This window comes from Cydia fagiglandana, chromosome 8 (genome assembly GCF_963556715.1).
Source record: "Cydia fagiglandana chromosome 8, ilCydFagi1.1, whole genome shotgun sequence".
NCBI classification, from domain to species: Eukaryota; Metazoa; Arthropoda; class Insecta; order Lepidoptera; family Tortricidae; genus Cydia; species Cydia fagiglandana.
This window is the reverse complement of record NC_085939.1, coordinates 18,541,708-18,562,735: the sequence shown is the minus strand read 5'-3', so window position 1 is coordinate 18,562,735 and position 21,028 is coordinate 18,541,708. Positions and strand designations below refer to the sequence as shown.

Here is a 21,028-nt window from a genome sequence, read left to right as displayed (position 1 = left end):
CTCATTTCTAATGCTAAAAAAACGAACTATAATATTACTTTGTTTGACATACAGCCACTTGTAAAAACTCATTGTTTATTCTTAACATAGGCAATATGCAAAGGCATTCAATAATAATGTAAAATGTGTTCTATGGTTATTGTAATACGGTTTAAATTTGCTTGTTTCAGTGGAGTCGACCGTAGAACAGGTGATATTGACCGTAGTTTGTTCACTCGACGAAGATACAAGAGATGATATTTCTGAATATATGTTAAGAGTAAGTTTATGTATTTTTTCGTAATTCTTGTAATAGGGTATTTGACTACTGGTGAAATCAGTATCTTTTTCGAACTGTCAAAATGATTTTGCTACTATGAAATTTATGTATATGAAACACTAGTATGTGACGTCACAATCAAATTACCTCTATAGTTTTATACGGGTTTCAAAATAGAAATTGTGTCTAAAAGTAACTGCTGTCTACGTTTCTCTATTAATCTTCTGATGCTTTATTGCATGCATGGTGTAGGTGCGCAGCAATCAATAAAGATAGCTTAATAAAGTAAAGTTTTTTGGTATTTATCAGCTTAATTTAAAGGAGCCGCAAAATAGCCGACTTTTATTAAAGAATAAACTGTCAAGAGATTAATCCCCTGCGTTTGGGGAATCGTGACATTATGACATTGACATATTATATTATGTTTCTTAAACTTTATCCAGGCATAGTAAGATTTGTCGACCACATATGCGCCAATAGAATTTCAACTCAAGCATCCCGATCAAAGGTCCACATTAGAGCAGCGGTCGGCAACCTGCGGCCCGCGGGCCGCATGCGGCTCGTGAACCTGTCGCTTGCGGCCCGAGAGCCGCCTTGGCTATTTTGTATGTAATAGTGACAAACGACAATGTCTCATAAAGTCATAAATATTAACAAAGTACGGCCCGCGTCACCTCCGTTAACTACTATTTGGCCCTTGGCTGCTAAAAGGTTGCCGACCGCTGCATTAGAGGATGAGACTTTCGGGAAATGTGAGTTGGTCTTAAAATGAATCATGAAAGCTGGATTGATATGAATTTTTTTTTTTGAGAAAACCTTTGTGTAGCCTTTGACTTATAGCCTTTGTATAAATATAAAATTAATTAGAGTTTACTAGGTTTCGTTTAATTACTTGTATATTTCAGGTATGGGGTGCCAAAGAATACCTAACGCCAGGCAGCTCGCTGAGCGAGTACGACTATATACGCGAGTGCGTTAGGCTAGAAAAGGACGTAAGATTATGCCTTCACGAAGGCAAGGACCGGGCGTTGGCTAGGACAGAAAGAGACGACGCTAGGGACGCGCATCTGTCTTTAGATGATTTGATTCCTGTGCAAGGAGCGGCGCCGTTACTGTCTTTTGATAATTTGTCTATTTTGCTTGGTGAGTATGTATTTTGCGATTTTTTGCCATTGACATACATATATCTAAAGACAGGCCTTACGGGCACTAAAAATGGTGCTAGTTCAGCGGTGTCACTCACGAATTCGAGTCAATCCTGCAGTCTTAGGCAACTAGTTGCGACCAATCGCGCGCGTGATGCGAACTCATCAACCAATCGCGTTGTGGCGTTAGGCTGCACGATTGGCGCGAATTCGTGTGCGTGACACCGCTGGGCCCATTCTTATTGCACGCTAATATAATGTTTAGTAAATTTATTATTTATGAAAATATTTATTAAGTGTTGAACTGCCACAAAAAAAGCTAATCCGAAAATGAAAAATGTAGAAAAAATATTATGTGATCGTGAATTAGTTTTATGTCAATCGTTAAATTTAGTTTTTAATGTCTGAAGAGTATTAACAAAAATAAATAAACTAAATATTAAAACTAAAACTAAACTATGTACTTACACATATTTACAAAAAAAATGGGAGCTAGCTCGGCGCCGGATGGTAGGGTGCCCAGAAGGCTGGTCAATGCCAATTCGCTAGGCAAGGCAGTACCCAGCTTTCTGGTCACCCGTAGCATCATTGAGACGCTTCGCTAGCTCCCTAAATTCGTTAATTATAGTGATAACGAATCTTTTAATGACTTCACAGAAACTCTAGAAGGCGAGCTATCACGCGCAGTAGGCGTGGTAGGCGCCGAAGGCACTTGCTCACCCAAAGCAGTCTTCCAAGCCGTCAAGGCTATCTGTGCTTTAGCGGGGGGAGTGGAAACTCTACATGTGACTCACACGCTTAACGCGTTCGCGCAAGCAGCTACGGGTGCATCGGTATGTATATTTATTTATTAATTTAAATAAAATCAGGCAACAAGGCCCATGTTACAAATCCCTTAATGTAATATAATGTTGTCAATGTGTAGAGCAAAAAGTTGACTGACGTTGTAATGAGTTTTATTGTTCCGATATGCATGAAATTTAGATAGAAATTGGTTCATATAAATATCAACAAATATATGCATATATGCTTACAGACTAACATAGTTATGCAGTTTATACACTTAAAAACTAAACACTATTTAGGCGAAAAAACTGCATATTAGTAGAACACCTCAAAGAGACCTCTTGATATTTATATGAAACATTTTCTATCAAAATTTGCATATGGATCGGATCAATAATACTCATTATATCGTCAAACAAAATTTTGCTCTACATATGACTCTACGGACAACATTATTTAGTTATCCGTTGACCGCTACAGCCCAATATCAACCCTAGTGCATTGCGACAAGGTTCACGATAACCCGTCGCACACTATATTAGGCGTGTAGCTAAAATATTTTTCACCACACCAGCTCGGAAAGGCTTACTTTGCACTTCAAAAACTGATAGCAAAGTTGCATTTTATTCACATGTGAGGCAAAGTAATCAAATGCAAATTATGAGTTGTTTACTTATGTTTGCTGGTAGAATTGACTGTTAAATGATGATTGTGGATGATGAATATTTAATAACATTCATTTGGATTTGATTTGGTTTGATTTTGTTTGATATTTTACATTTAATATTTGCTTCGGGTTGGTGCGGTTAAATATTTTGTGTTTCACTCGGGGACAAATTTTGTTTAACCCTCGTGCTTTGAAACCCTCGCAACGCTCAAGATTCCATTTTTCGAACCACTCGCTACGCTCATGATTCAATTTTGGAATCTTCACTTGCTCGGGTATCAATATTAGCACGAGCGCACATAGGGGTATTTGACCCAAAAAGCTGGCCAAAATTATTTTTAACGTTTTTAATACTTAAATATGCCTAATATACTAAACTAATTTATTTTGGACTGATTTTACATCTTGACGTTACAGTCGACTAATGGCCAGCTTTAATGGGCACATACCCCTATGTGGAGCGGTTAAGCAACAACATTGCCCCCTTGTAAAACAAATAACTATTGTATTTCACAGGGCGCCAACAACCTCATAACCCCAGAGATCCAAGCGGACACGGGCCAGTACTGCTCCGTGTCCATCCGCTCCGCGACCGCCCGCGAGACCGTGCAGCACCAGTGCAACCGCGTACGGGACGCCGTCCGCTCGCTCATAGCTCTGTACACTAGGACCAGGTTATTGGACTTCCAGCTGGCGGATTCACACTTGACCCCGCAGGGTGCTTCTGACAGTGAGTATTGAACACTAACCGTCCTAATAAGGTCTCGTTTCTCTCTAGTTAGTGATTGACGACCTATTTGATCATTCACCATCGGAGCGCCAGCTGACATTCATGATGCATCACATACATCTTCCTTTAGGAATTTTAGGAAATTATTTTTTTTGTATCAAGTAGAAACGTCTGCGCACAATGGTATTAAGGTTAGAAACAAATTAAAAGTGCAAAAATTCAGTGTCAGGTGGGAACTAAACCCACGACCACTGGAAAAGATTCATATATTTAGAATAAACTACTGAACTTTCAACTACTATCATTAACTTTTTAGGGTTTCGTACCCAAAGGGTAAAAACGGGACTCTCTTACTAAGACTCCACTGTCCGTCTGTCCGTCACCAGGCTGTAACTCATGAACCGTGATAGACACTTAACATTTTCACAGATGATGTATTTCTGTTGCCGCTATAACAAAAAATACTAAAAACAAAATAAAATATTTTTTTAAGGGGGGCTCCCATACAACAAACGTGATTTTTTTGCAGTTTTTGTGTAATGGTACGAAACCCTTCGTAAGCACTGGTGGCCTAGCGGTGAGAACGCGCGACTTGCAATCTGGAGGTCGCGGGTTCAAACCCCGGTTCGTACCAATGAGTTTTTCGGAACTTACGTACGAAATATCATTTGATATTTACCAGTCGCTTTTCGGTGAAGGAAAACATCGTGAGGAAACCGGACTAATCCCAATAAGGCCTAGTTTACCCTCTGGGTTGGAAGGTCAGATGGCAGTCGCTTTCGTAAAAGCTAGTGCCTACGTCAAATCATGGGATTAGTTGTCAAGCGGACCCCAGGCTCTCATGAGCCGTGGCGAAATGCCGGGATAACGCGAGGAAGAAGAAGAAGGTACGAAACCCTTCGTGCCCGAGTCCGACTTTTTTGTTTTTATAAAAATTGGCCGGTTTTTTTTATACAAATAGCCTAAAATCTCCCATATCGTCCACAGAAGCGACGCCCGCCTACAAAATGACAGAAACGACACTATTCTGCATAGAGGCGGTCCACCGCCTACCGCCAAGTTGGAACCACGAAGAATATGTGTTCCATGCCCAGGTGCACTACGGCACAAGACCGTTGAAGACGCTCCGGCTTACGCAAACTTCTAGGATAGATAGCGCTGGGTTCTATCAGAGGATCATATTTGATACTTGGTGAGTGAAACAGTAAGATAGTGTCATAAGGCTAGGTGCACTACGGAACAAGGCCGTTGAAGACGCTCCGGCTTACCCAGACTTCTAGGATAGATAGCGCTGGGTTCTATCAGAGGATCATATTTGATACCTGGTGAGTGAAACAGTAAGATAGTGTCATAAGGCTAGGCGCACTACGGCACAAGACCGTTGAAGACGCTCCGGCTTACGCAGACTTCTAGGATAGATAGCGCTGGGTTCTATCAGAGGATCATATTTGATACTTGGTGAGTGAAACAGTAAGATAGTGTCATAAGGTTAGATGCACTACGGCACAAGACCGTTGAAGACGCTCCGGCTTACGCAGACTTCTAGGATAGATAGCGCTGGGTTCTATCAGAGGATCATATTTGATACTTGGTGAGTGAAATAGTAAGATAGTGTCATATAATATGTCATAAGGCTAGGTGAACTGCGGCACAAGAATTATTTGGTGAGTAAAAAGTATGATTGTGTCATAAGTTTAGGCGCACTATAATATGAGACGTATAAGACCGTTGAAAGAGTTTCGGATTACGCTGACTTCGTGGGATTTTTATATGAAACTCGCTATCAACTCGTTTTATAAACCCACACTCGTGTTTTAATGCCTTTCATTATGTAGCAATCATATAAACTACTATTGATGATGGTATGACGCCTAGCGTGGTACGGTCTTGTGACGAATGAATGTAGGGGGAGGTACGAGGAAAGGAAAACCGAGGAAAAGGTGGATGGACTGTGTGAGAGATGACATGAAACGAACGCAAGTGAATGATGAGATGACGGGCGACAGAGAAGTATGGAAGAAAAGACATGCTGCGCGACCCCAAGTGAATGGGATAAGGGCAAGCGAATGATGATGACAATGGTATATTATCTTACGGACATAAATTTTCCTTCCAGGTTGAACCTAGAAGACGTCCCAATAAGCCAGCTCCCCCGCGAAGCGCGTCTCGTGCTAACACTGTACGGGCGCACTCGTCGTCCGGACGACGCGCACAACGAGACCGACAACGACAAGCAGAACAACGACAACGACGACGTGCTGTACGACCAAGTGGAGCTGGGCTGGGCTAGTATACAGCTGTTCGACTTTGACGGGTAAATACTATCAAATATGCTTGGTAAACACCCAGTATTTATAATATAAAAGGACTATAATTTCCGATCCAGTAATTTCTTAGAGAAACCTACACCTACAGTAACAAAAGTATGTATTTTTTGTATAGTACTTAATTCAATGATTGGGTAAAGTGGAACTTTTATGAATACCATGAAATGATGGCATTCTGAATTGTTTTTTGAAGTTGATTATATTTGTGTTAACAGTTAGATACAAACCGTACATAACCTGGTAAAGAGAAAATGACATCGCAATAAAAAAAAAGGCGACGACATTAAATAGAATACTAGTATCGAACATTATAAACAAAAAAAAAACTAATTTGAGAAATCAGAATAGAATCATATTTTTTCACGAATACAACATAATCTGAGCTTATAGTTGCGCGTCTGTAGTTATTCAATTTAGCCGGTACAACTTTGTCAGAAGAAAAAGGCAAGAAATCCAAATTTTCTATAGAAGGACAATGTTTAGCGCCAATTTTTTTTTATTTGCCGCTTTTTTTACAAGCTTTTATTTACTTTCACCTGACCGTTGCCGGTCTGTAATCAAATCTTGCAAGTTTTTGATCCACTTCCCGGTTTCCGATTGAGTTGAAATTTTGCATACATACGTAAGTCGGGTGACAATGCAATATTATGGTGTCATCGAGCTGATCTGATGATGGAGACCGGAGGTGGCCATAGGAACTATGTGATAAAACAACGAAACCTAATTGTGTTTGGGGTTTTTAGAATTGTCTCCATGAGCATTAGTTGCCTGTGGAAAGAAAAGTACAGTCAGATATAAAACCTTCTACCAAAAATTAAATTTTTGCCAAAAGCTTTTTTTTATTGAAATGGCTTGAGAGACTAGATTATTTATCCGTCTTGTTCCAGAATGCTGGCGTCCGGGTCATACGTGCTACCTCTGTGGCCGGCCTGCTGCGACCGCCGCCTCGGCCCCGCGCCGCACCCCATGGACGTGCCGCCCGAGCCCTTCCCCGTTGTAAATATTGGTAATTAACTCACTTATTATCGTGTTATTATTTCGTGAAGGACCCGGGTATGTCCTTAAACAAGACCACTGGATGACGGGCAGCAGCGTCCCTCAAATTTGGTGTACTCGACTGCGATCGCCAACCCTCCTGCCAAGCGTGGCGATTATGGCATTCACCCCCCATAAAAAAGGGGAGGCCTATGTTCAGCAGTGGACGTCTTATGGCTGAGATGATGATGATGATGATTTTCGTGTTATCCCCGTTAGTTACCAATTACCAGTGGGATTAAAAAGTAACAATTGTTACCACTGGGGACAACTGATAATTAATTGGGGACCTAATAGATAGTGTCCGAATTATTCCGAAAGACAATATCACACTAAGAAAATATCAATATCTTTCGAGTACATTTTAGAACTCCATTTCGATCTCTCATATATCATACATATAGAAAACATATCTCTTGAGTCACTTTATAAACGTGACCCAAGAGACACCTCTGCAAACGCAAAAAAATTAACGTATTTTGTTTTTCTAGAAATCCCAACGTACATCCACCATGGCGTGCGCTGGACGGCCGGCGAAATAGAGAAGTCAATAACAGACCCGCTGCCAGCTTTCGACTCACTCGACGGCCATACGCAATCTCAGTTGTTACATCTTATTGAGCAGGGCGCGTATCAGAGGATGCCTACCGACTGTAGGGAGGTAAGCCTTTTTTGCATTTTTTTGACGCTGTTACAAATAAAACTGAAGTGTTCGTGCTAATTATTCCATTTATTCCAAGTGAAGCATTTCCAACATCTGTCAGTCACTTCATAACCTTTAGCTACCCAGACAACAATACTAGCCAATCAAAATTGAAATTTGAATAGAGTGGGAGAACAGATATTTTGTCCAGCAGTTGTAAGGGGCATCAACTATTTCTTGTTGTTATTCCTTTTAAGAGCTTTTATCTACCAAAACATGCATGTGTGGATAATTTGAATACTGTAAAACCGGGGTTTGTGGTATTTAAATTGAATGCTATAAATTAACCATATCAATTAAATACCATAGAATGGTGGACCCAGGAGAACATAACCATGCCAACGAGTGACCAAAAAGCTGATTCTCTCACAATAATAACATTATTTTACACAGGTGATGTGGGAAAAACGCCAATATCTCGTTGAGTTACCAGGCGCTTTACCACTAGTGTTACTAGCAGCCACAAACTGGTACGGCGAGCACCGAGCACAGCTCGTCAACCTGCTGCGGCGCTGGGAGAAACCGTCGCCGCTCAACGCCATGCACTTGCTGCTGCCCTGGTAATTGGTTGCAATTTAAGATGCAGTTTTTGAAAATTCGTATTGCTTTTTAGATCAAGAATATAATGATGCCAAAAAACAAGAATAGCAATCTTGAGGCCTTTCTCTAGTAACTTTCGCATGCTAAAACGCATAGTTAAATTTTTGTAACTATATTTGCACTCTATTGATATGTGACCCAAGAGACAGATTACTCCACGTTGATAAATAACACGTAAATAACATTATTTCAATGAACATAATTATGCGTACGCCTTTTTCTAGAAGTCAATAAGTACACGGTAAAAAAAATTCTGTTACTTAGAGCCAGACCAAGCTGACTCTGCGTATCATTAGCACATTGTGATTGTGCGTGTTAGTGTTTATGTTTGATCAATAAATAATAATAATAAATAAATTAGCAATGACAAAGTGTGGCCATGTTGTCATTAATATATTTTGGTTTTTATAAAAAGTATAAGTCGGTGCAAAATTAGTTAATCTTAGACGGATTATTCATCTATGCGAACTTCGGTGCATTAACTTATCGCACCTACACTCGAGAGCAACGATAAAGGATCACGAGTAGAATTTTCATACAAACTGTCTCGTTTTAATGTTTTTGAGTGTATTTAAACGCTTTTCGTAAATAATGTTCTCCTGCACAGTTTCCCCGACTCGGAGGTGCGAGAAACAGCGACAAGTCTCCTCAACGCAATGTCAGACGACGACCTCTGCCGCGTCCTCCCACAGTTGACACAAGCTTTACGACACGAGACCTACTTGACTAGTCCTCTAGCTGGTATGTTGTGTTGCCAATTTATTGAGCTTTCACTTTAAAATAAGAATTTTAACGGATATTGCTTGTAAATTGATTCGTCCTGACGTTTCGAGTCCATTGCTAACACTTATGGCTACATTGGCTACGCGTTATCAGTTATGTGTGTTTTTGATGTATGTACTATGTTGTGGATTAAATAAATTTCCTTTGTGACCCAGGAGACATTTTTTATTTTGCAGAATTATTGTTGTCAAGAGCTTTAGCGGCGCCGGCGGTAGCTCACAGATTATTCTGGCTACTCGTCCATTCACTACCAAATGTTCCACAGGTAAGTTCGATATCGCTTTATTTCTAATTTTTAATTTCTTTAAAAAAAAAAACAATTTTGGTGTTGTTATCGTGCTCTTAAGGAGGATTACTTGTAATTTTTTCAAAGAAAAATACTTACATTTATTGTTGAAGAAGTAATAGTTAATTCAATGAATATACATATTTAATTTATGTAGCTACGAGAATGTAAGAATAAATTATACCTTTTAAAAGTTACCCAGGAGACATAACTTTGTATTAAACAACCATAATTGACCAATTTATTGTTTCAGGCACCAAGTCAAGAGTTCCTAGGTATCACTTTAGAAGATAACGCGACCGAGCCGCAGGAAGCCGTTGAATGCGTGACTGCAACGTGGAGATATCGACTTATGTTAAGGGCTCTGCTAGCGGTGTGTGGTGAACAACTTACACGAACTCTAGTCAGACAACAGTTGTTAGTGAAGGTGGGTCTTATTTTATTCTATTAAACTTAATTTTCCTATGAACAACTTACCGTTCTACAGGCAGATTGTTGTAATTGTGACCATTTTCAATGACATTAACTTAAAACTATATTAATCACTCACTGTTTGAGTAGACATTTTGGTCCCATGAAGTATAAACCCCGTGACTCAGGAGACACTAATAATACTATTGTACATTTTCAGTTTTTATTGAAATTAAATTATTTGATTGTTATTTCGGGAGTTGAAAAGTTTGCAAATGTTAACATTGCTATTGCTTTGCAGACGTTATCCGAAGTGGCATTATCAGTAAAAGCCGCTAAAGACGGTGGCCGTGCTCGTGCTCTCAGCACCGGCGGCGAGAAACTTGCCGCTCTATTGCGCGCCGAACCAGCCGCTCTACCGCTCGCTCTACACCAATACGTCCACGACGTCGATGTCAAGTGAGTCACACAACATTTATGACATACTGTCACGTCAGCCAGGGGACAAAACTAGCACAGTTTGCAAAATAACTTTACAAAAACCACATTATTTTAGGGTGCTCAGTAAATGACTCATATTGGAAAGGGGATTATAACTGCCACAAATATGCGTGTTAGATGTGTTTAAATCCTATAAAATAATGGTTTTAAGAGTGACCCAGAAGAACTTAACCATGGCAACAAAATTAAGTATATTAACCCTTTTAATAGTTTTATAAACCGGATAACATTATAATTCTTTTTTTCACAGGTCGTGTATGTACTTCAATTCGAATACTCTGCCTCTCAAAATTAACTTTATCGGATGTGACAACGCTGTCGTACCTGCCATGTTTAAGGTATGAAAGCAATATCTAATTTCCCAGATTACGTACAGTCACATTTTCATTTAATTTTGCACAAGGATATAAATTAAATGAAAAAAAAAACACCAAGTATATTTTACGTTATATTTGACAGATCGGCGATGACTTGCGCCAAGATGCCCTAGTGCTTCAAGTAATGAAAGTAATGGATAGCCTGTGGCTCAAAGCTAATTTGGACCTCCGGATGGTCACCTTTCAAACACTGCCGACAAGCGATAGGAGAGGTAAGTCGTTATTGTTGTTGTCTTTTCGACGCCGTATCAAACACAAAAGCTGTCACTACCAAAGAATATAATACTCACTAGGAGAAGAACGGTAACTCCATACAAAAAAATGTCCCCAACCGTTTATACGTTTATACTAGTGGCGCCGTCTTTGTGTACCAATGGAACTAAAGTTGACAACCGGTTTAGCCTGGCGGGTATTGGTAGGTAGTAATTCTGTTGATAAACATATTTGTTATCTTCATATATCACGAAATATATGCAAGATGCAAATATTACCCCTTGTTTGTGGTATTATCAATTGATTTAAATAAAAGGCATGTTTATGTTTATAACATTATACAGGGTGATCAATCTAAATGGGTCAGTATGGAGAAGTCAGAAACTATAAGAGATAGCGAAATCTGTTCTTAGGAACCATGGCTTCGAATTTAGATTTAATAATAATGGCATTAAATTTTTTTTTTTAAATCTATCATACATAACCGGGATTCGAACATGGTCAATATTCTTGTTGTTTGTTTGTATGGCAACTTTTAAACGATGCGTGATAGCTGGGGGGTGCTCGACCAAATATCATAGAGGGCCCCGAGACAAAACAAACTACATTAAAAAAAATTCAAAATGGCCGACTTTTTTTTAATTTTTTCAAGTTGGTCCGAGCGCGCTGAGATTTGACATGTGGCGAGCCTAGGGGCCCAAGATTACCATGTCAAAATTTTTTTTGAAAAAATCCAAAATGGTGGCGGACACGGGCAAAGTCAAATAGCCAAGTAGGTTAAGCGAGCCCGAAGGGCGAGCTTCTGGCCGGGAAGCCGAAGGCCGACCCCGGCGGAGAGCCGAAGGCCGACCCCGACTCCCAATAGGAAAAGTGTTGGGTCGTGTTAATAAAATTAAAATAAAATTTTCGTTATGAACTTTAACCACAGCAGTTGGACAGAGTCATTGACAAATATATTTTTTATTATGGTGGGTAGACGTACCTACCCTCCATATATTTTATGAACATTGATAAAGACAGTTGGAAGCAAATATTCATTATAAAACTTAATCGCATGTAATTAAGTTTTAAGCGTTTTAAGTCCCGTTTTATGATTAATATTGTATAAAATTCGTGATAATTTAAATCAGAGTTGGGAGCAATGTTGCTGTAGAAAAATGTTTTTATTTTTATTACTCGCAACTTTTTCCCGGAGGCCAACGCACACATAGAAGCTTAAGGCGCACACATGCGCAATTATTTGGGGACATAACTTTCTTAGGAAGTGAACAGGCCTTGGTCACTACGCCACGTCACCGAAGTGTCAAAACTGAAATTGAACTTTATGCATATACACGTAGTCTATATTGCTCTGTGGTCTGTGACAGATTAATTCGTATTTTTCTTACGTACTTGTTTTCTTTTTGTATGAGACGATGATAATATAGCTCTTTATAATTTATTATCATTACTTTTTATAAATGTTATGCTTTGTTTTGTAGGCATGATAGAAATAGTAGCAGAAGCGGAAACTCTCCGAGCCATCCAGACGGAGTGGGGCCTCACGGGCTCGTTCAAAGACAAACCTATAGCGGAGTGGCTCGCCAAGCACAACCCCTCAGAGCTCGAGTACCAGCGGGCCAGAGACAACTTTACGGGTGAGAATTATATATACAAAAGTAATTTAAAGATCGCAAAAGTCTTTAAAAACAGGATCTGCTTCGATATGAAACATTTCTGTTCTTATATGCTAGCCAGGGGACAATATTGATACATTGACTTCTTCCTCATGAGCTCCGACAGCAAGGGTACATTCATACATTTCAAGTGCTGCGTGACCCAGGAGACGATTGTGATATTTCTTTTGGCCTAACGAGCCTCAATTAAATACTAATAGGAATTGGTTTATAAACGCTATGTGATTTATCTCCACTTTCTCGTGCAACCAGCACAGAATGAACACATGCAAAAAGTATTGTGAGTTACGCCTCGGCTGTCTTGAATGCCCGATGTTAAGACTAAAGTAGGAAATGGTTGTCTTGACCCTATACGACTCAGCTAAGGACTAACTCACATCACAAGCAAAATATCTTTTATCTCAATAATATTTTTTTCAATTCTCAGCTTCGTGCGCCGGCTACAGCGTAGCGACATATCTCCTCGGAATATGCGACCGGCATAACGACAACATCATGTTGAAGACATCAGGCCATCTCTTTCATATAGACTTTGGCAAGTTCTTGGGCGACGCGCAGATGTTTGGCAACTTTAAGAGGTCAGTTCTATATTAATGTCGGTGCTAATGAAAAGTCAAGCTCATAAGTAGATTATGGAGACGGGAGACAGATTATGAAGCTCAACGTGATAAAAATGATTATGAGCAGAATATTATTTATATTATAGCAATGAGTCGTGTAGCTAGGTTTTTAATTCAAATATCTTTTTGTTGTTTCGGTCTTGTGTCTTGTCACGGAACACAAGATCTGTGTTTCGTGACTCAAGAGAAAAAGAAGCGTACACAAAATGTGAATAAAACTCTGCTCTTATTCTCGAACGTTTTATAATTAGGAAACACAACAGCATTACAAGCAGGCTGAAGTCCGCGCAAAATGGAAACCGAATATGACCGAACATACCTAATTACATCCTGTAATAAGTCAAATTCTGTTACTAGACTTCAGTAATTATAATTTTAATGAGTTATTTTCACATGCCGAAATCGTTCCGTGAGAATTAATTCAAAAATAATACTCACACCTTTAACTTAAATTTCATTGACAGGGATCGTGCACCGTTCGTCCTAACAAATGACATGGTCTACGTGATCAATGGAGGGGACCGTCCTACGCAACGGTTCCAGCATTTTGTCGAACAATGCTGTATGGCGTTCAACGTGATAAGGCAGCACCACGACCACATATTAGATCTGTTCGCTTTGGTAAACATTTTTTTTATTTTTTTTTATTATGAATGGGCTTACTCATGGCCACAGACTAGCCGAGGCGTAGACGTGGCCTACGATGGAGCGAGCTCGCCCAGAAGGTGCCTGTTCACTCTTGATTTAAAGGTTGCCGGGTTATAAGAACACGGAAATATAGACGCCGGCAAGGAATTCCATTCCTTGGCAGTGCGCATAAGGAAAGTAGAAGCAAAGCGCTTCGTGCGAATTGGTGGAATATATTGGTTGCTTACCATTTAAGATAAAACTAATATTGACATATGTCTCAACAGATGGCGGCCTCCGGCGTCCCCGGGGTAACGTCGACGGCGGTGAGCTACGTGCGCGCGGCGCTCATGCCCGACGCCACCAACGCCGAGGCCGCCGCCGCCTTCGCCCGCCTCATACACTCCTCGCTCAAGAGTCGGTCAGTACTCAGTATGCATATACTACTCAGACGACCTTCGTAAACGCTTAATACTAAATAAATAAATATTGGACATTCTTACACAAATTGACTGAGGCCCACAGTAAGCTCAAGAAGACTTGTGTTGTGGGTACTCAGACAACGATATATATAATACGTATTATAAATACTTCAATATATAGATAATGTGGTTATGAAGCTCTTACGAAGAGCGCGAGTTCACCACGCGTAGGTAAAATTTTACTTCTATGATACTACGCTGAGAGTAGCACTACCCGGTTGCATACCATTTAAGCTAAAACAACCCAGAAGTAAATTTAAGTATGGACCATTAAGTGTGCGAATAAACATACTCACAAACAACGTTCTAGTCGCTTTGTCACCCTTCCGTTCCGTTAGTACAATTACATTAAATCGTTCCACTGACAACGTCGACGACCGGCATTAGAACGAAATGTTGTAGTTGGCGCATTATTGTACATATAATAAAATAAGGTTGGTATCTGTCACAGGTTCACGCCGATAAACTTCTTCCTGCACAACCTGGCGCAGTTCCGAGCGAGCGGCGACACCAGTAACAGCTCCTCAGAACTGTTGTCCTTCATGCCAAGGACTTACACGTAAGAATTTATAGTGTCTAATACTCAAAATCATGCCATATTTGAATAGGGAGTACTGCTGCAATGTTCTGCCGATGCCGCCAGAGTGCAGTAACTTATACATATTAGGCCTTAATAAACAGTTTTTTGACAAGTTTTCACTATGACATTGATGCACCAAGGCGGTTTGTTTACGGGTGGCCTACCGCGAAACGCGAAAATCGGGATTTCTTTATCTGCCTCTCTATCGATCGAATAAGCAAAAGTGATAGAGAGGCAAAAACCGTACTTTCGACTGTCATGTTTCGCGGTAAGCCATGTGATTGACGTGACGTATGATGTGTCATTGATAATGTCAATGAGGTTTGTTTACTGTTACAGTAAACAAACCTCTGCGTAGATGGCACCTTTAGAACATACAGTATGTTCTAAAGGTGCCATCTACGCAGAGCGTTGCCTAATATTCCCTATTCTTGAAATCTGAAAACGTCTTGCATCTGGTGCTCTTTCGTGTAGTGAAAATCTCTTAAAAATATGACTCAGTAAAATATAAACTATGTGCGATGTTCTGAAATTTCAACGGTGATGTCTCCTGGGTCACACTACATAATGACAACAAGAAAATGTTCTTTGACATAAAAAAATCTCGTCTATTGAGCCCTTTCGTCCGTCCGTTTGACACAACTGGCCATTAATAAACTATATTTCAATAAAATAATTTTCAAATTCTAATTTAAATATATTGACGATGATTAAATATAATTATTTTCCCAGGATGGCGCAAGAAGGCCGCCTAGTCAGCGTCGAATGTCTCGGCTTCGAGAAACGATACGACCCTGAAAAGCACTACGTCTACGCTCTACGGATCTACAGACAGGGCCAGGCCACGCCGTCCGTACTATACCGGTCGTATAAGCACTTTACCGAGCTCTATCAGAAGATATGTCTGCACTTCCCACTGGCTAAAGTTCACAGGTAAGTCTTAGTACTAGTGGCTCTGTGTATGCTAGACTTCGCCAAAATCCAATCGCGTCGCCAATCGTATCCTTAACAAAATTTTCACAGAATTTCATGAGTTTCGGTTGAAAAATGTGACCTGTAGCGGCAGCCGAACGATGATTACGACTAATATCCTCTAGTCGCCCAGACGTCAAAACGTGCTTAGTCAAATGCAATTTTGATTTGTCAAAATAAAGATTCAAATTGGAATAAAACGGGAGGCCTTTTAATAGGCCTCTGGGCGGCTGGAGGATATAACTTTCTAGAATAGAATGTTCCTTTAGTATTAAGATGTATTATGGTTGTCTTCTGGGTCACGAAAAACAACTAACAACTACTTTTGTCTACTGGGTCACAAAAAAAAACAAATAAACTTATAAAAAAACTTTAATATTACATTGATTAAACTTCACTATTATCCCTGTCACTGGCTTGCGCTTTGTCAAAACTTAGCTGCAGATCCAGCACCATCTGCTTCTGTCTGGATCCACTGGCCACAGGATTCCTGTTAATCTGACTCCGATGCTCCGATATTAAGTCCCAACTACTATTTTCTATTGGTTTACTAAAGCTGGTATTGCCAGTGGAATCATTTTTATTTACTTGCTTCTCTGGTGGACTAGCTTCTTCCGTGTAAGGCGGAGGCCCACTGCTACGACTTATAGAACTTTCTAGAGTATTCGTCGCCACGCGTCCTAGAGGATTCTTCTGCGGTTCCGTAGGTACTAAGGACTTTGTAACGCTCGCTTGCGGCAATGCTTTTTTACTTTCCTTTTTCCTTGCTTTAACGTCTTTCGCTTGCTGCTCAGCTATCTTCTTATCTCTTTGTATTCTTAGTTTATCCTGCTTCGCTTCTTCTTGAGCTTTCTTCTTTTCTTCTGCTAGCCTCTGCTTTTCTTGTTTCTTTTTGTCTTTATCTTTTTTATTGTCTTTCGCATTATTTTTAGCGTTCTTATATAAAACTGAGGAGTCTCTGTTATTCGAAGGTCCGCCTCTAGGATCGGTGGAGACATCTGGCGTACTCTTCCTAAGTTGTGGAGGTAGATTATGAGGGTCTTTTAAGTCGCTGGCACTTTTTGATGTTTTTATTGTTTCTTTACTAGGAGGTAGCTTCACCATAGATGGCGTTAGTTTTTTCGGTGGTTCCGATATACTGTTGCGTCCTGAAATCGAAGTTTTTATTATCAATGGTTTGTTATTATATCAGTGTCATTACCCAGCCTTAGAGATAACGTTATCTAGTAACAGATACACGTTTAAGTGGTTGGATAAGTGGTTGGGTATCTGATTAGATGGGCGGGGAGCGGCATTCTACCTAGACTAATACTAATAATATTCTAGGCATATTCTTCTTTTACATGATAAATATACTAAGTAATTCAACTTATTTAAAAGGTGATAGATTGCCAAGCGCTGAGCGTCTTTGTGGATTTTAATCCAGGTTTAAAAATACTGTATTCGGACTTTTCAAGGAATATACATAACATATTGCCAGCGAGCAATAGAGCGCAGTATTCTAGGTGTCACAAGGACGGATCGCATCCGAAACACCACATTGCGCTCCAAAACACGCATATCTGACGTGGGGGAGAAGACCGCCAGGCTGAAGTGGGACTGGGCGGGTCACGTCTGCCACATGCATCCGGATAGGTGGGCTAGTATAGCCACCAAGTGGATGCTGCAAAAGAAGCGCGGACGTGGCAGGCCCAGACGGAGATGGCGGGATGACTTGGACGCCTTCATCAGTGGCAGGCCGGAGAAAGCACTACAACGGGAGTCATGGAAATCAGAGAGGCCTTTGCCCAGCAGTGGGACACCACAACAGGCTAACTAAAAAAAAATACATAACATAATAAATAAATAAAATTATAAATTATACACACCTTCCTTATACTGTGCTGTAGGCCCCTCCTAAGGACACCTCCGGTCCGTTGTCGTACACCTCTTGACGGCGACTGACACCACAAGAGTTCAGCCATGCTTTCCATCCTCAGAACTTGAACATTAGGTCTTAACGAAGTACCCACTCACCGAAGACATCTTCCCTATGTGATCTGTAGGCCCCTCCTGAGGACAGGTCCGGTCCGTTGTCGTACACCTCTCGACGGCGACTGACACCGCTGAGATTTAGAGACGCTTTCCATCCCCCGAATTTGAACATTTGGACCTAATAAAATAATATGCTGGGTTACATTCAGCTTAGGTTGGAGTATCAGTTATATCAGAGCGGCCGAGGTGTTTGAAAATATCTGAACAAGCACTTTTAACGCTTTGACAATAGAGGCGTGTTCAGATATTTGTGAGCACCTTTTTTATCTGACGGCGACTGTACACACGAAACTTTTGTATAAAAAATAAAGTTAACTCGTCTCAATAAGTTTTATAAGGTTCATTACAAGTTTTTAAATTGTACACAAACTAAACAAACATTTAAATATTTTAATCCACTATTCTTATATAATTTTATTGGACTGTTTGTATTCGTCTCTGGTTTGAGCTACATGAATGCCATGTGTCATGCCTTTTTCCGGATGGGACCATACTTTTGAACTTTGTTAAGCCTCAGACAGAACTATAACATTTTTTTTAAAACCTTAGCTCACTGTTTCAGTGTTTAGTTGATAACTGATTCGAAAAAAAGTTATTTTAATGATGATTCTCATAAATGGAATGTATTTTCGTATACAAATATTGCTGTGCCTTAACATAGTCTAATTGTTTTCATGTATACTTTCTTCTTCTTGCCCTTAATCTATACTTCATTTGGGTTCGGGCCTTCTTGTGCGTTTGCGCCCGGTCTGCCCTGGGTTGTCAAATATGAAATGTTCAGAGTTTTTAGGTCCTTTTCGACAATTTCGCTTGTTTCAATGTATAAAAACAATAAGAAATAGTGTAAGAAAAAAAAACTGTACATAATACTCACGTTTTGCGTTTTGATCCAATCACAGCCGTTGCAATTCAGAAGAGGTTTTCACAATATTATTGTAACCAAATAATTAACATTTTCGATTTGTGTAACATTCGTTAGTGGACTGATAACATTGTGGGCTGTTCCGATTAATGCTTATCTTATCGACCGTGAATTCGCTATCGTATCGGATCCGGCCAAATTAATCTGAATAAATACCACGAATTTATCTGTTGGTATATAAGCTCGTGTAAACAAGCAACCTATTTGAAAAACTCATCCAAATGTGGATTTTTCTTAATCATTTACCAACACGTCTAAATGCTTAGGGATAAGTTCGCCCTTGTATGTACAGTCGCCATCAGATATATCGGAGCGGCCAAGGTGTTCACAATATCTGAACACGCACTCTAACGCCCTGACAATAGAGGCGTGTTCAGATATTTGAGCACCTTGGCCGCTCCGATATAAGTGATGGCGACTGTACTATATTTATGCTCTATCTGATGTACCTGTATTGCTCTCTTCCGTGCAATAAAGTGTAACTTACTTAATACCGGGTGGACCCTGTAACACGAGCAAATAATTAAAACAAATATTGTGCTCCTCAAACGATACAACTTATGTTTAACAATTTTAAAAATAATGAAGTCTTTAGACTTCATATTTTTCATAAAAAATAATTATTGACTTCAATGCACGCTATCATAATTGTAACTGGCGTTGATTGTCACGTCTTAAACATAACCGAATCCGCAAGACATACTGCCTCTTAGAATAAATAAACATTAAAATAAGCTAAAAATCCTTTTTACATATTAACTGTATTCTCTGTGTTATGTACTTGTTTTGTGCAATAAAGTGTTTACTACTACTAAAATCAAAACACAAGTTATTTTTAAACTCGCTGAACTAATGTTGGTCTGTTTGAGAAGTACACTTGAGTACAGTCTACAGTTTAATTTATTGCTCCTATTACAGGGCCCACCCGGTATAAAATAATTTCTAACTTACATGCCACTCTACAGCACACTTTAAAAGTATACACATAAATGCAATAAACTTAGTACAGTCATCAGCAATAGTATCTTACACAACTAGGGCCGCAAAAATATGTGACACATTCTTATTTGGAGCGCAATAAGAGCGCGTCATATATTTTTGCGGTCCTAGTTGTGTAAGATACTATTGCTGATGACTGTACCATCACTCTTCGCGATTGTTGCACCATTTAGGGTTCTAACTAAATTGGTTGTTCAATACTTACACTATAGAATTTCCAGTTTAGCAAGGACTCTAAATGGCATAACAATCCCGTGTGGTGACTGTACCTAACCTAAACTAAAATCACACTAGTCACTCATAGTCACGGATGAGTCATATATCTTAAATGGAATTCTTAATGGTTATAATCGTTACTAAAGAATTGATTGCTTTTATGATAGTACACAATGATATGTTTAGCCTTGTGTGCGGCACTTCAAATGTACCTTACGTTTACTGCAAGGTAGCGAATGATGTCAATCAGTGTGCACCTAATGGACTTCATGTACACGGTGGCTAAAAAATAACTGCTTTCCTGTTGCCAGGGAGGTTTTGGGATTATACTGAGCAACTTTTATTATGGGACCAACACCGAAATCGCGAAAAAAATTTACCCTCCCGTAGAAAATGGCCCAAATGTATAAAACAGCCAATTTCTTTTTTCGCGACTTTGGGGTTGGTCCCATAGTAAAAGTTGCTCAGTATAATCCCAAAACCTCCCTGCTATCGGGAATGCACTTATTTTTTGGCCACCCTGTATAGCAGACAAACTCGGGAATATTGCGACAGATTTTAACGGTGTTTTCTTAAGGGCTGAGCCAAGAGATAATTGTTTATTGAAAACGTCACTATATTTAAAAATTATGCATTCGCCAATTGATTTAAAATATTCTGACATATATTATTTAATTACTAAGGTTTCATTGTTATGTCAATTTGGAAATATATTTGTATTATTTTTCCAGCTTGCCTTCAGGTCTTCACGTAGGCCGCTCAAACATACGCCAAGTAGCCGAGCGGCGATTCGGCGACGTGCAAGCGTTCCTGACCTCGCTCTTCAGTCTCGCGGACGAGATCGCTCACTCCGATCTAGTCTATACGTTCTTCCATCCATTGTTGAGGGACCAACAAGATGTTGAACCACAGAGAATGAAGCATAGAGGTGAGTGGCTTGTACAATGTGTTCTTGTGTCTCTTCAGTCCATTAGCCACTTATATGGGCTCTGTGGAATTGTTTGACATGATGCCAACGGCCGCTTTCTATGACTGCACCGCTCGCCGTCGGCAGGGTGTTCATCTTCACACCCTAGA

General features: G+C 39.9%; 2 protein-coding genes across 2 annotated transcripts in view; one reads left to right on the top strand and one right to left on the bottom strand.

Annotated features, from left to right (window-relative positions):
* Nucleotides 1–21,028, top strand: part of LOC134666835 (phosphatidylinositol 4-phosphate 3-kinase C2 domain-containing subunit alpha) — a 37,683-nt gene that overhangs the window by 15,055 nt on the left and 1,600 nt on the right. The window contains exons 9-30 of the mRNA XM_063524153.1: nt 171–259; nt 1,165–1,402; nt 2,062–2,237; nt 3,374–3,587; nt 4,575–4,779; nt 5,704–5,901; nt 6,802–6,920; nt 7,441–7,610; nt 8,046–8,212; nt 8,860–8,993; nt 9,212–9,300; nt 9,575–9,748; nt 10,034–10,191; nt 10,484–10,571; nt 10,693–10,822; nt 12,305–12,460; nt 12,927–13,077; nt 13,584–13,740; nt 14,034–14,167; nt 14,680–14,787; nt 15,541–15,741; nt 20,683–20,879. Of these exons, the coding sequence (XP_063380223.1) occupies nt 171–259; nt 1,165–1,402; nt 2,062–2,237; nt 3,374–3,587; nt 4,575–4,779; nt 5,704–5,901; nt 6,802–6,920; nt 7,441–7,610; nt 8,046–8,212; nt 8,860–8,993; nt 9,212–9,300; nt 9,575–9,748; nt 10,034–10,191; nt 10,484–10,571; nt 10,693–10,822; nt 12,305–12,460; nt 12,927–13,077; nt 13,584–13,740; nt 14,034–14,167; nt 14,680–14,787; nt 15,541–15,741; nt 20,683–20,879 (3,453 nt within the window). The remainder of the gene's footprint in view (nt 1–170; nt 260–1,164; nt 1,403–2,061; nt 2,238–3,373; nt 3,588–4,574; nt 4,780–5,703; nt 5,902–6,801; nt 6,921–7,440; nt 7,611–8,045; nt 8,213–8,859; nt 8,994–9,211; nt 9,301–9,574; nt 9,749–10,033; nt 10,192–10,483; nt 10,572–10,692; nt 10,823–12,304; nt 12,461–12,926; nt 13,078–13,583; nt 13,741–14,033; nt 14,168–14,679; nt 14,788–15,540; nt 15,742–20,682; nt 20,880–21,028) is intronic.
* Nucleotides 16,137–18,852, bottom strand: LOC134667071 (uncharacterized). The gene is made up of 3 exons (XM_063524367.1): nt 18,689–18,852; nt 17,797–17,932; nt 16,137–16,928 (listed from the first exon to the last, which is right to left on the bottom strand). Exons 2-3 carry the CDS (start codon nt 17,924–17,926, stop codon nt 16,168–16,170), a joined length of 891 nt encoding a protein of 296 aa, XP_063380437.1. The 5' UTR covers nt 17,927–17,932; nt 18,689–18,852; the 3' UTR covers nt 16,137–16,167.